Here is a 15,613-nt window from a genome sequence, read left to right as displayed (position 1 = left end):
CCTACAGGGCCCTGGCTTAAACCCACGTCTGTGTCACTGTTGGCCCGAAGAATTAGAAACCAGTATAGAACTGGTGTGGCTTATTCATTCCCCAACAAGTGTTTTTCAGAACCTGTGAAGCAGGTATTACTAAATGCTCACAGAATGGAAGCACTTCTCATGGGCCAGTCAGAAACAAACTCAGTGTCATGCCCTCTTGGTCAAATTTTTGATATCTCCTTCCCCAAATGCAGGCCCTCCCCAAGGTCTTCCCCCAGATCTCCACGGAATGCCCAACATGGAGTTAGCAACCATAAGAGGTGAAGAGGGTTGGTTCGGCCCCGAGCTCTGCGCAGCCAGCCCCCTTGGGGCCTGCCTGCTGCCCTTGGCCAAGGCATTGAGCTGAGATGCACTGCCTGCCACCGCCTCCTCTGAGCAGAGCATGTTGGGCTCCTGCCTGGGCTGTTGGAAAGATGACTGACTGTTCATGTGCAGCAGGCAGAATCTCTTTGGCCCACCTCCCCGAGCCCAGTCAAGTGGCTTACTACTTGCAGTTAGCCTAGGGAAGGCGCCTGTGGGGACAGACACCTATGGAAAGCTGATGGCTGGCTTGCCAAATGTGCCTGCTTATGTAAGCATGTGAATGGAGTGACTGGCCAGGCCAGGTCTGCTGTATGGGGCACAACGCATGCAGAATGCCAAGGGTTGGGGGCAGAGTGAACCACAGCCTGCTAATCGGCTGACCTAAATGTGCATGGTTCCTCTCCTGCCTCCCTCCTTGGGTAGTGCAGGGAGGATTAAAAGAGGTGAAGCTGAAACACACATATGCTCCCTGGGCTCCTTGCATGCAACAGTCTGAATGGAAGCGGGGGGGCAGGGGGTGAGGCAAAGGCCAGGGACAGGAGCAGGCATTCAGAAAAGTGCACTGAGTTTGCACACAGCAGAGGCAGGTGCTGGATGTGCTCTGTGTGTTTGTGCTTGGGGTTATGTTTTGGTGGTTGGATGGAGCTGGCAGGAAATAAAAGTGTGCAAAAGGCAATTAAAGTGGAGCTGGCATCTTTGGAGATTGCTTGAGGTGCTGAGAAGCATCACAGTCCCCTTGTGGTTCAAGCTTGTTGCTGGATTTGGAAGTTGGGGTTGTGCGGCTGCCTTCCCTCCCCAAAGCATGTTGACTGTAGCAGTTTCTTTAAGGCAGGGCTTGTTGATTTTCTCTGGTTGATGCCCTTTGGCTGCTGCACCTATAGCAATGGAAGGCAGCCCTTCATGATCCAGCTCATCAAAAGCTTGTGAAATGTGTTCGTCTTTAAAGAGCCACGAGAGTCTCTGGTTATTGCACCTTGATTGTCACACAATAGCTCTCTGTGCTGTCAAAACTTCTTATGCCAATTGAGCAAAGAGGTGCTAGTTTAGGTGCTGAGGAGGGGCGTGGGTCTGTCAATGGTAAAATATCTCTGGTACCTGGCATTACATTTCATGGCACACATGGCCCGGCCCGACAAAGTGACACTCATGTCAGATGTAAGAACTGAGTTCGATACCTCTGCTAAAGGCTTGTTAAACTAGTTTCCACTAGTCTGACTCCTGATTCCCCAGTGGTGTCCGTCTGGCCAAACTGATGGCCAACCCTTCATACCTATGGCCACGTGCTCATTCAGACTTTCTATGAAAGCCATATACTTGGTAACCATAACATCAGCCAGGAGGGACAGTGAACCCTCTGTCAAGCTCCCCTCTTCCATAAAATTTTCAACTTGAAGGAATTTTTGCATCTACCCCTCAAATTCCACTCCAAGATAGTTTTGAAATCTCACCTAAATCGAGATATCACCCTGCCAGTATTCCTTCCACAGCCATAGAGCAAAACTGAGCAAGCCCTCCACACTTCAGATGTCCAGAGGGCTTTACTATTACTTGAATAGAACCAAAAGTTTCAGAAAAGGCAATAACATATTCATCTCATATTCAGGCCCTAAATCAGGCCTAAGAGCTCATAACCCGCCTTCCAAGACTTCGTAATTGAACTTGCTACTATCACATGTGGGACTGCACAGGTACCACAATAATGAATCAGGGTTGTGCTTACCTGTAACGTGTTTATTGAGTGGTCACCTGTGCAGTCCCTCTTGCCCTGCTGTGAACTCTAATCATTATAATAAGTAAGACTAGCTCTCTTCAACAGCAGCAGTAAGGAACTGAGGGAAGGGCCAGAGGGACCCTCCTTTTACACTGGATAAGGCAGGAAAGCAGCATGGAAGAGGGGGAAGGAGTGTCCTCTAACGTGTATTAACTCGTATGATTGCACAAGTGACCACTGAGACAAGTTGTCGTTACCACATCTCTTGCTCTGTTTTGGATAATGATATTATACACAGTTTATTCTCTGCATATCCTTGTTTTGGTTTTTAGTATTCTGAGACTGACATCACAACCTTGATGAAATTTCTATCTTTACTTCACCGTCAGTGCATTTACCTTTTACTCTTTGAGAAAATCAGCAGTAGCCATGATTGGACTGGCTGGTTTGATGGTATAAAATTTAAAATGATGTATGCTCGTACTGTGTGTTTCTACTTAAAATAATTATTCTGTTGGAAATAGTTCTCTTACAGTTTAATGTAGTGGTTAGAAATGCGGATTCTAATCTGGGAGAACCAAGTTTGATTCCCCACTCCTCTACATGCAGCTGCGGGTGTGACCTTGGGTCAGTTACATGTTCTTTCAGAGCTGTTCTCACACAAGCAGTTCTCGAAAGAGTGCTGTCAGCTCCACCTACCTCACAGGATGTCTGTTGTGGGGAGGGGACGGAGATTGTAAGCCGCTTTGAGACTCTTTTGGGTAGTGAAGGGCAGGGTATAAATCCAATCTCTTCCTCTTCCTTTCTCTCTTCTTATTACATTTATTTTATAGTCACTGGGTGGGGAGCATTAAGGTTTAGTGTCTTTACTGAGGCCTTCAGAGCAGCAAAAGAAATACACCAATTTTACAAGCCCAGCCACCACTAACAGATTTTGAAATAAATTCATAGGATTAAGTAAACTGCTCTTGTAGAACATTACTGTTAAGTAATGCATTGCTAATAATATCTTATTCAAACAGTTTGCTTGCTGCAAGTGAAAACCTGAATTGTCTTTCTGGATTTGCCAGTTTCCCATTCCATAGGGACAATGGCATCTGTCTCTGGCAACCCAATGGTGATAGCTACCGCCTGTTTGTTCTTTGTATTTGATAGCTGGAGATTCTATTTTTTTAATATTAAAAATCTTACAATTTAGAATTCCATGTTTTGTATTGAAGGTTTTCTTCTTGGGAAGATTTTGAAGAGGAACATGGCAAAGGGAGGGAATTTGGCTATGCAAGTCTTCACAAAGAACTTGAACCTTTTCTGTTGAGGAGAGTTAAGAAAGACGTAGAAAAATCTCTGCCTGCCAAAGTTGAACAGATTTTAAGAATGGAGATGAGTGCATTGCAAAAGCAATATTACAAGTAAGTAATTTACTGGGAAGCCACTGCAGAACGCATGGATTGATATATGCAGTGCCATCTGCAATATAGTGTTCCTTGCCTATCTGTTGCTTGTTTTTGTTTCATATTTTCAACAGTTTAATTGTTGACCACATATTTTTATATCATAGGTGGATTTTAACAAGGAATTACAAAGCCCTAAGTAAAGGTTCAAAGGGCAGCACCTCAGGCTTTCTGAATATCATGATGGAACTTAAAAAGTGTTGTAATCATTGCTACCTCATTAAACCACCAGATGATAATGAATTCTATAATAAACAGGAGGCCTTACAGGTAAATGTTCATTTATCAGTTATTAAAATGATTCGTACGTGCCCAGCATATACATTTTTGTATTATAGTTTTCTGTCGATTATTGCCTGCTGCTAGTTGTTTGAGATACTGATCTCCAGAAATATAGTGTAACAGTACAAAATACTTGATTTCATAAACGGTATTATGAATCCATAGCATAACTTCTTAAATTCTAGAATATTCATGATGCTGGATGGCCAGTGACAGATGCATCTGCAGTAGCATGGGCCACTGTTGGAACTGGCAGACTTCGGGTCATTCTGCAGCCGGCCCCCAAGTGTGCTGGAAGAGCCTGGCAGAGCTCTACTGAATCCAAACAACCATGAGGAGGTTGTAGTGGGTGGCCTGCCCCATACAGACTCGGAGGATTCTGGGCCTGCAGGGAGTGAGAGGATTGGGGCTGAAGGTCAGACCTCCCTTTCTCTGAGATACATAGGGGCAGTGGGATAAGGAACTCCAGTGTGAACAGGGGTCTGATCCAGGCAAGGGTGGCAGTGTGGCAGAGCAGTTTCCCCTCCCTCAAGTCTCTCTGAGGCTTTTCCCAGTCAGTTCGGCAGTTCAAGAAAATTCTAGTAGGGCGGCTGCTCAGGTTCTGCCCACATTTTTTCTGCCCTTCCTCTGCAGATTGGAGGACACAGTCCTTTAGTCCAGCCTGGGCCTCCCCAATCCTCATGCGTATGCAACCAGGAATAATGTAGGCTTTTCAATGGCTAGGAGTACCTGGCCAAGTGGTGGCTGTGGCTGATCTCACCCATAGGTATCCTAGCACCAGCGACATCAGGAATCCTTTGAGAGCTAGTCAAAATAAATGTTCTCCCTCACCATCCATGTCAGGCTTGGGTTTGGGAGTGGAGGAGCTCCTTTCAACCATAGGATCTATGGCAACAAGCTTTGATAAAGAGGAAGGGGAAAGGTCAGAAAATTTTCCTAAGCCTTTCCTAGGAAAAATCATTTATTTCGATTTATAATTCGCCCTTCCCCTATAAACAGGGCTCAGGGTGGGGAAGGACATTTCCAACAATATACACAAACGGTTTAAAATTAAATTGAAGTAACCTTAACAATTCAACTAACAATTTCAGATGGTAGAAAAAGACACAATTTAGAATCCTTTTCCCAATGGGGAAGAAGGAAGGAAGGAGCCAGGCTAGCTAGAAAACCACTGCTGTCCTCAACCATAGGCCTGGTGGAACATCTCTGTCTTACAAGCCCTGTGGAACTGCATTAGGTCCCATGGGGCATGGATGTCATTCAGCAGAGTTCTACCGGGTTGATGCCGGGGCTGAGAAAGCTCTGGCTCTGGTTGAGGACAGCAAGATACTTTTGGGGCCAGAGATCACCAGTAGGTTTTTCTTCCTTGAGTGTGTTCTCTTTGGGGGAGATTTATTTATTTATTTATTTAGATTTTTATCCCGCCCTCCCCACAAAGTCAGCTCAGGGCGGCTTACATAACCAGTATAAAACACTGCAATGTAACAATAAAATATATAATATAAAAGCCATCAATACACAATTTAAAACTACAAATATTACGACATATACCAGGAGAGGTAATCCCGTAGATACTTCTAGACTTTTCCAGCTGGAACATTTCCAGAGATTAAAAAAGGAGTCTTTTCCTTCTCTTAACTACCAATTGGATAAAACAAAAAAACCTAGATCATCGGTTTCAACCGGTTTAGATACTAGAGGTTTTAAGAGACCTCCCAAAGGGTCCTCAGTTTGTCAATTCCCTGAATTCTTTGATTACATGCTAAAGGCAGAATGGGCAGTTCTGGGCAACAGCACTTTCTTGCAGGCATAGGGGGGGAAAGTCTTTGCCTTTCCAGCATGCAACATAGAAGACTGCGGGTTCTTCTGCTAAACTCTCCAGTAGTAGTCTTACATTCAGAAGCAGTTTTGTCTAAGGTTGTGGACAATGCATTTAAGGATTCCGTGGATAAAAATAATAATACTAATGAGACGGCCCTAGGGAATCCCATGAAGCAGCCTCTCTGACAATCTGATCGCCTGCCATGCTCTCAAATTTCGCCAGGGCCATCATGGTTTGGGCTGATAAACCTCCTACAAAAGCTAGACACTGACCCCTTGACGCTTAAGTGATCTATACTGAAGATTAAAAGGGATGCAAAATTTGCAGCAGACGCATCCCAAGAGTCCATGCAGTTCGGTGCCAGAGCACAGGCCACCAATATACTGATTATAAAGAAACTCTGGCTAAAGCATTGGAAGGTGGACCCTCTGTCTAGTCCAGATTTATCTGCATTAAAAGAAACACACACAAAACCAGAAAAATTGGAAGCAAAAGCGTTTCAAAGCCAGTTTGGTGTAATGGTTAAGTGCGTGGACTCTAGTCTAGGAGAACCAGGTTTGATTCCCCACTGCTCCACTTGCACCTGCTGGATGACCTTGGGCAAGCCATAGTTCTGGCACAGCTGTTCTTGAAAAAGAGCAGTTTCTGTCACAGCTCTCTCAGCCCCACCTACCTCACAGGTTGTCTGTTGTGGGGAGGGGAAGAGAAAGGAGTTCGTAAGCCGCTCTAAGACTCCTTTGGGTAGTGAAGGGAGGGGTATAAATCCAATTTCCTCTCTTCTTCTTCTTCCTACACTTTTGGCTATGGGTCCAGATTCCAGCAGAGACAGTTCCCTCCTAACAAACTGGACTATATGGGGGGGGGTCAGTTCCAGCAGTTTCCCCACATCTGGATGGAGTCTATGACCAGCCAGTGGATACTTGCCATCATCCCCCTCTCCCATCCCCCCCCCATTGCTTCTGTGCTTCCCCAGTTTTCAAGCCAGAACAGAGACACCTTTATTCTGTTGTGACCTATTCAACATTTAGGGCACATAGGGGCAGTGGAACCAGTGTCCTTAGAACAGCATTTCCATGGGATTTATTCCATTCTGTTTGTAGTCCCCAAAAGATCTGGGGACTGGAGAACAATTAAGAGAGTTGAAGGCATGGGTAAAGAAGCACAAGTTCCGGTTGGAATCACTTCACTACATTCTGCAGAGTATTTAGCAGGATGATCACATGACGTCCTTAGATTTTCAAGAAGCTTACCTGCATATTCCATCTTTCAGATAGTTCTTCCCTTTTTGATTTTGAGGGCCAGCATTTCCAATGCAAGGCCTTATCCTTTGGGCTGGCATCATCTCCAAGGGTGTTTACCAAGGTCCTGTTAGTTCCAGTAACCTACCTACAACAACAGTCCTTACCTGAATGACATCCTCCACAGAGCCAAGGAGGCAGAGTAGGTGAGCTAGGACACCAAGTCCACTATGCAATCTCTTCAGGCACACAGCTGCCTGAACAATGTGTAAAACAAAAAAAATCATCTAAGTGGATATAGTCCACTTAGGGGCCACAATTCATATGAGCATGGCCAAAGTGTTTCTACCTGCAAAGAAGCAGGTAAAATTGTTGGAAGGTGTGAAAGAAATCTGGGAACCTTTCTAAAGTGTTACTTACAAGCCTTGAGCAAACTGCCATTTGATCTTTTCAAATCATCAATGTCTAAAGTTTCTTCCTCAGAAGATGCCTTTTTTACTTGTGGAAATGACTTCTGCTAGAAGAATTTCTGAATTAAGGGCTGTACTGCCCAGGAAGGAATTGTGTATATTTCACAAGGTCTCAGTGGTACAGAGGAGGAATCCTTCCTTTGTGCCAAAAGTATTTTCCCCTATCATGTTAACCAAGACTTCGTACTACTGTCCTTTTGTTCTACACCATGTTATCCCACAGAGAGTCTGGCACAAACTAGACATGCCAGGACAAATTCCAGAACCGTGAAAACAATATATGACAATACTAAAGAATGTATTTAAAGTAACAAGTAACAAAGTGCATGTTTACAAAAAATAAATGTGCTTTATAAGTATACAACTATATTCATGTTGCCAATGCACTAAGGGCGCTAAGGTTCTTTGACTTGTGTGGCTAGCCAATAAACCACACAGTGAAAACAATCATCCAGGCGGTAAAGGGTAACGAGTATTTATTCGAATAAAGGAGCATCTCACAGCTTAATTCAGTGTGGGTGTTTAGTGAGCAAATACAGAAAGCAGACTTATATATTCTTCTTGCTCCTCCTCACTGTACATCATCACTGACATCACGTAAACATGCTCAGTTCAGATTTTTTTGTCTGGCCAGTCATCAATCACATAGTTGGCACACAGGATGTTAGTTGGCTGTGTTTCCACTCCTACAATGCAGGTGCAGCTCATTATTTTTAATTTACTATTTTGTTTACTTCTCTTGGCATTACTCCCAGACTCCTTCTGCCTTTGAATGAACTTTCAGGCTAAGTTCATTCTCAGTACTAAATTTTGTTAGTTCTTGTAATCAAAAATTAATACATACATATAGAAGTATAACAGCACTCTTAAAACATTCCTATAAGCTTATTTTCACTAACAAGTATACAAAATATGAAAACAATATCATTACAATGACATTCTAAAACATTAAACTCTTTACATGAATTATTTTAGTGTTTTAAAATAACTTATGGCATGAAGCTCTTGTAGGTGCATTGAATCTATTTTTTTAGTTTTCATTTTGGTTTATCAGAATATTTTACAGAATATTTTCTGGTCATTTTATGAAGCTTCTTCTATTAAAATTAAAGTTTATAATTTGTAAAACACATAGCTCAATACAAATTCTGTATTCCTAATTGACCCCTTTTAGTTGATGCCACGAGTCATGATTAACGACTTTTGTTCTTAGCTGAACTTACACACACCTGGTCATTATTTTTAACTTTCTACTTATTTGTTAGTAGCTGGGTACTCCTTAAAACTTCAAAGGGCACACTTCGGAACATCTCCCCTCGTTAGTTCTTTCAACTTAGTTTCTTTAATTGACCTGTCCATGATTTACGTTTTCTATGTTGGCCGGGTAATTTGTACACCTGCTTGTGTATAATGATCTCTCTTTAGGCAGTCTTTGTCTTAAGCTAAATAAACTTTTTTCTATTGCAGAACTTAAAATTGTTGGAGCTCTGATTTTTACAAACATCTTACATATATATTCAGCTTTAAACATAACATGAAGTTCTAAAACCCAAGCAATTATATCAAGAGAAGGGATTTCTCGCTTACACACACACACACACTCTCTCTCTCTCTCTCTCTCTCTCTCTCTCTCTATCTATCTATCTATATATATATATATCTGTCCTTTTGACCTAGTTAGGCTCTTATTTAAAAAGTACAAGATAGAACAATACATCTTAGAATTGGCAATAGTTTCTTTCCAATTAGAACTGCTGACATACATCTATTCAATTCATTAAGCACAGCTTTCTGCTATTCCAGTTAAAGATGCAGTCTTTTTATGATGCAACATCCCAAGCTAACATGGTCTGGGTTTCACTTATTTCTATCATTCACAAACCACTGCATAGGCTTTCATTGTCAGCTATAAACATTCAGAGTTGCTTTATAGTACCCTTAAAAACATAATATAAATGTTGCATAGAGAATACGATTGCACTTCACTTAACCCTATTCCTTGGCTTGGCTGGCACCTTGCCAGGTCAGTTTGACCAACTAATGGGAAATTGGCAAAGATTTTAACAAGGGGGAAACACACCTGCAATAGTTCCTAATTAAAAGAGTTGACACAAGAACATCCTTTTGTAACTCAAATACTCCTTTTTTCTTTCAAACAAGGGCTAGAAAAACATGTCAACTAAAGAATTATTTACGTCACTTGGCGTTATACAGTACAGTGCCCAGTGGTCTAAAACAGGATGTTAATTTTCCAGGAGAACCCCAAAGAATTTATCCCAAAGGGTTCTGTAAAACAGCAATAATCAATTAAAAAATCATTAGAACCCGGGGCCCTTCCTACATTCATATTCCATTCCATTGACTAACATACAAAAAACTTAACATAAAATTAGAAAAGTCCATTCCAGCTATCACAATACTATATGGTCAATCCTTAAATGAAGTAGAAATACATGAAGTCCATAAATACAAGAACTCTTGAAGTAAGATTATTCTTCTGCTTGGACTTCCTTGAGGGTTATGAAGTAACAACGAAACAAGGATCATTAAACCCAAAAGGCACTTGATATTTGCCCTTTCGAACTCTCTTTTTCAAGAACTGACGGTCCTTTTAATAATGTGACCAATAACAAGTGGTTTCAACAAGAACTTGACAGACGGAACGCAGACACCTTCAAAATTTCCCAGTAATAGATCAGTCATTCCAGTTTAGGATTTTCTGTCTGTGTTTCACAGCTCACAGCCTTTAGGTTAAAAACGTCTGAGGCCATGTTTCTGAAAGGCATATGAAGTGGGAGCGGTGGCGCAGGCTGTAAAAAGCCTGCAGTAATCTATCACCGAACAAGTCATAAGGCTGTTCGAGTCCCACCGCGGCCTGAGTGAGCTCCCGGTCCTTGTCCCAGCTCCCGCCCACCCAACGGTTCAAAAGCCCTTAGGCAAGTAGATAAATGGGTACCCACTGCTAGGAGCGGGGGGCACCTTCCTTCCTTGGAGTGCAGCGACAGTTGAGCGGTGGCGGTGGACAACGAGTGGCGACCCAACGAACATGGCGGTGGTCCGACGGCACAGCGGCGAGCGACCCGGGCGGAGATTGGTCCAAGGAGACGCGGCGACGTGGCGTGGTCGGAGCCAATGGGACAGAGACCAGCTGCTGCAGTCGTCACACAGCCGCGCGCCGTGGGGACCACTCCAGAAGGAGTCGCTGTGGGAAAAAAGGAAGACCTTTGCCGCGACACCGACGCCTGGAAAATAGAACCCGCCATGGAAAAAGAACAACAGAGGAAGATCACTGCTGCTTAGGTGCTTGGTAGGCTTTCACCCCTCCCCTTGCACTGTGGCCCTAGTTAGGTGATTTAAATGTCTATGTAAACCACTCCGAGCCCTCGGGAAGAAGCGGTATATAAATCAAATGTGTAATGTAATGTAATGCAAGGCCTGGGACCTCCAAAGGATGTTATGGCCCCACTACACCAGATCTGCAGCAGCACCAGCAACTTTTTCCACCAGGGTTCCAGTGGAAGAAATCTGTAGCCTCAGCCTGGTCCACTTTTTATACCTGTGTGAGCCACTAATAGGTGGGACCAGTTAAAATCTACGGAAGCTTCATCTGGTGGAAAGGTTTGCAACATAGTGCTGGAACAGAATAAAAATTAAAATGAGGATCTCACCCAGGTTGTAGCTTGGGCATATAACCAGTTTGAATGACTTTCCCCACTGAAGAAGAATGAAACACCTGAAGGTTTCTTCTCTTCAGTGGGGCGAAGTCCTCCATACCCCACCAGCCCCACAAAAAGTCTAGTCAGATACAAAATCCGTTATGGAGCTGGGCTATACTAAGACTAGAAGGTCAGCCTTGCTCTGAGCCAGTACAGTCTACACAAATTTGCATAGCCATGTCTGGAGCGAGAGCAGGCATGATCTAACCAGTTGGATGACTTTGCCCCACTGAGGAGAAGAAACCTTCAGGTAAGTTCCAGTGTTTTGTTTTTGATCTGTTTTTATGCTGGGTTAGGATTTTAATGTTGGATTTTAATTAATGTGTTTGAATGTTTTATTTTTATTATTAAGTTGACTCAGGCAGGTTCCTGGAAAGGTGGCTTTTCCCCCCTAAAGAAATAGTTGATTGATTCTTGGGAGGGAGTATGGGGGACGTGACCCAGGGACACTAGTCCCATCTTCTACCAACTGGAAATTGTATAGCTTGGTATTTGTATCTTCAGCAGACACCACTACCACCATTTTCAAATTTTTCCTCAGTAGTCACATGACGGAAAACACACTTTATTAAATAACGATGCACAGTCTAGAAAGCAATAATAATTCAAGGGGAAGAAATCTGAGAATCTCAGAGCTACCTCTTGCATTAACTTAACTGTCTGTCTTCCAGTCATGACATCAGAGAATTCTAGTGCTGAAAGTTGTGGAAAGGAACATATAAAATGAACAACTTTTTCGATGTGGTGTTTGGCACTATATCCTGATGTCTGTTTGCGTGCACAGTTACTGTTGCTGGATTAATTACTTGGATTGCAAAACTGTTACATACAGAAGTCACTGTCTTCCTTAAAGAAACAAGTTAGCCTTAGACATGTGATCTTTAATTGTGTATTGAATACAGCTTTCTAATGTCAACAAATGCTTGATTTATGGTTTCAGTCTTTGAACTGCTGCTAATTCTTTTAATATTCACTAACATTACCCCCTACTGTTGTGGCATACAATGATTATCTTTCTGAAGTCTTTCTTTCTTTTTTAAAGAATTTAATCCGTAGCAGTGGAAAGCTAATTCTTCTAGACAAGCTACTGATTCGCTTAAGGGAACGTGGCAACAGAGTGCTTATATTCTCTCAGATGGTGCGGATGCTGGACATCCTAGCTGAATATTTGAAATACCGTCAGTTTCCTTTTCAAGTAAGAGCTTTATTTTTAAAATGTGGGGCTGCTCATACATTTATTTCTGTTAATGGCAGATGTTGTGTACATACTTGAATAGTCTCAGTCTAACACTTCTTTTTCTTCACACAGAGACTAGATGGATCAATAAAGGGGGAACTGAGGAAGCAAGCACTGGATCATTTTAATGCAGAAGGTTCTGAGGTATCCTGTTTGTTTTAAAGGAATGTATTATTTTTCAGTTCAGGGAATGAAATCTGTGCTCTTGTTACATATAACCATAACATAAGCCTTCACCATTATATCTGTAACTTCAGATTGCAAGAAAACTTAGACTGGCACTTCAACTTTAAGCAACTAATACTTTTACTGAAGACAGACATTTTAATGTACATGAATTACTAAGAATAGGTTGATAGAATTTTCCTTTTTGTTAAGTTGTTTAAACAAGAACCTTGCCCAAAACATCAAAACATAATTTTCAGATGTGCCTCTTGCAGTTTTTATTTTAAATCCATTCCTTTGTCTTTATTTCAGGATTTCTGCTTTTTACTTTCAACTAGAGCTGGAGGTCTAGGTATAAATTTGGCATCTGCTGATACTGTAGTTATATTTGATTCTGACTGGAACCCTCAGAATGATCTGCAAGCACAGGCTAGAGCTCATAGGATTGGACAAAAGAAACAGGTATATATGTCTTAACTTTGGCCTCTAATCTAGTAGTTGGATGTTTCACAGCAGGAGTAATTTGCTGCTTATGTTGTCCAGTTCTGATTGGAACAAGATTCTTTCTGTCTTTAGACTTGCTTATTTAACTCTTAATAATAACTATTTGTGTTCTGGATGTGCCCATTATAGCAATAAAATCTATAAACAAAACCTATGAAAAGATGTTTTAAGTGCTAAATTCTCAAAGTGATAGTCGGAGCATTGACAGTTTATATTTCAGTTCTGTAAAACATTTTAAATGAGTGATTTCCTGTTCCATTGATAGCTGAAATAACTGGGCAGGATTGTATAGCTATATTAACTTACCATATATCCAAGGTTTTGTTTGTTAAGCTATGTTTAATTGAAAGATTCAGCTTCTCAGTATGAAGAATTGGAAGTTCCCCTACATCAGTGATACTCACATAGTGGCTTGGGAGCCACATGTGGCTCTTTGACAAACCAATCTTTGGCTCTTCTGAGCATTGTTCCCTAGTATGGCACCTGCGCCACATTTCAGGGGGCAAGGCTCTTGCCTGGTGGGGCTTGTGGTTGGTTGGTCATTTCCACTTTGAAACAGTGGCTGCCAGAGGAATGGGTAAACTACAAGCTTCCCTGAAGTGCAGGCCTTACCCAGGCATGGAATTAAATGTGGCTCTTTTGGTTAATGGTAAATATAAATGTGGCTGTCCGCAAGATGCAGAGTGCCTCTGCTCTACATCTAAAAGCCAGCAGTATGATCCAGATAAAGGTGGAATGTAACTGCAAGTATGTCAACGTATTTTTACATACTGTTCTTGCAGTGTAGCAACAGGAACATACACGTATTACACACATCCCTGCCTCTGCCGAAAAACAGAGAGCAGCTGCAGATAAAACACACAGCAGCAATCCTGAGAAGAATGGCAGGTACTTACCTAGCCACTGAATCATGGAGTTCCCCCTTCAGTGTATTCAATCTCCCTTCTCCTAGTAATTACATAGGCAGGGGCTTGAATCCGGCACAGCATTTCTGTGGCCAGAAGGGTTTCCATCTGTGGAGCATGGCTTTCTTACCTCCTCCTGAAACGCTGTTCCTGAGGAGCATTTTGAGTACCTGAAGTGGGAAGGGAGAAGTGAAAAAGTCATGCTCCTCAGGCAGATGTCTCATCTCACATATATGTCCCTGCAGCTGCTCTGGGTTGCAAAATGCAGTTAGTGAAGGGGGTTCTCCAAGATTCAACAGATAAGCATTACTTCCTGCTTTCCTTGGGTTCTTTGGTCTGTGATTAACCTGGCTATCATGGCTACTCTGATTCTATGTAATCACACACACCTGTGGTTCCTTCTTGGAGGCTGCAGCTCCTGACACTATGCCAGCACTGAAAGCAAAGATCTTTCAGTTGTTGGATCAAAATGCCCATTTGAATATTGAAAAGCTTCTGAGGATTGTAACATACTTGATTCAGTTACAGATGGACAAACTCATTCCCAGTCTTAATAAAACAGCATACTTACTTACGTTACTTAAAATGTTTTGTTTGCTTCTTTGCTTATATATAGGTTAACATTTATCGGCTAGTCGCTAAGGGATCAGTTGAGGAAGACATCCTGGAAAGAGCCAAGAAGAAGATGGTTTTAGATCACCTAGTGATACAGAGAATGGACACTACAGGGAAGACTGTGCTGCACACAGGTTCTGCTCCTTCTAGGTACATTATTTGGGATGCTCTGTCTGTGCATCTGTATATCTTTATACAATGTGGCAAATGAAGTTCAGTGTTGGCAAGTGTAAGATGAACATTGGGACAAAAAATCCTAGCTTCAAGTATAGGCTAATGGGGTCTGAATTTTCTGAGATTGAGAAGGAAAAAGACCTTGGGGTCATAGTGAAAGTATCAACCCAGTGTGCTTCAGTGGTGAAAAAGGCAAACTTTATGTTAGGGATTATTAGGAAAGGGATTGAGAATAAAACATCTGATATTGTAGTGCCGCTGTATAGATCTGTTGTATGGCCTCATTTGGTCTGGTCACCATATCGGAAAAAGAACATTGCAGAGCTGGGAAAAGGAGGGCAACCAAGATGATGAGGGCCTTGGAGCAACTTTCTTATGAGGAAAGGCTGAAGAGTCTGGGACTTTTCCATTTAGAAAAGAGACGACTAAGGAGGAGACATGATAGATGTTTATAAAATTATGCATGGGGTGTGAAAAGTTGACAAAGGGAAATTTTTCTCCCTCCTCCAAAATACTAGAACTCGGGGGCATCCAATGAAGTTGATGGGCAATAGATTCAGGACAGACAAGGAGACATACTACTTTACACAGAGCGTTATTCAAATGTGGAATTTGCTCCCTGAGGATGTAGCTATGGCCACAGGAGTAAATTGCTTGAAAATGGGATTAACTAGATTCATGGAGGATATGTCTGTCAATGGCCACTAGCCATGGTGGCTGAGGGAACTTCCACATTCAAAGGCACTAAACCTCTGAATCCCAGAGCTAGGAGGCAACATCAGGGGAAGGCCTCAGCCGGTGTGCCCTGTTGTAAATCCTCCAGAGGAACTGGTTGGCCACTATGTGAGACAGGATGCTGGACAAGATGGTTCATTGGTCTGATCCAGCAGGGCTCTTCTTATGTTCTTATGTACATACCAGTTATCTTTAGCACTTTGGATGGGTTCCATATGCAAGCCGAGGGCCTTTACTAGGCAGAGT

General features: G+C 42.4%; 1 protein-coding gene across 1 annotated transcript in view; it reads left to right on the top strand.

Annotated features, from left to right (window-relative positions):
- CHD1 (chromodomain helicase DNA binding protein 1) overlaps positions 1–15,613 on the top strand; it is an 83,435-nt gene that overhangs the window by 38,480 nt on the left and 29,342 nt on the right. The window contains exons 14-19 of the mRNA XM_015414740.1: positions 3,274–3,462; positions 3,612–3,774; positions 12,075–12,227; positions 12,342–12,413; positions 12,747–12,896; positions 14,460–14,608. Coding sequence (XP_015270226.1) covers positions 3,274–3,462; positions 3,612–3,774; positions 12,075–12,227; positions 12,342–12,413; positions 12,747–12,896; positions 14,460–14,608 — 876 coding nt within the window. The remainder of the gene's footprint in view (positions 1–3,273; positions 3,463–3,611; positions 3,775–12,074; positions 12,228–12,341; positions 12,414–12,746; positions 12,897–14,459; positions 14,609–15,613) is intronic.

Source organism: Gekko japonicus, unplaced genomic scaffold (genome assembly GCF_001447785.1).
Source record: "Gekko japonicus isolate JY-2015 unplaced genomic scaffold, Gekko_japonicus_V1.1 scaffold1625, whole genome shotgun sequence".
Classification (NCBI taxonomy): domain Eukaryota; kingdom Metazoa; phylum Chordata; class Lepidosauria; order Squamata; family Gekkonidae; genus Gekko; species Gekko japonicus.
This window is presented reverse-complemented; position numbering and strand designations above follow the sequence as displayed.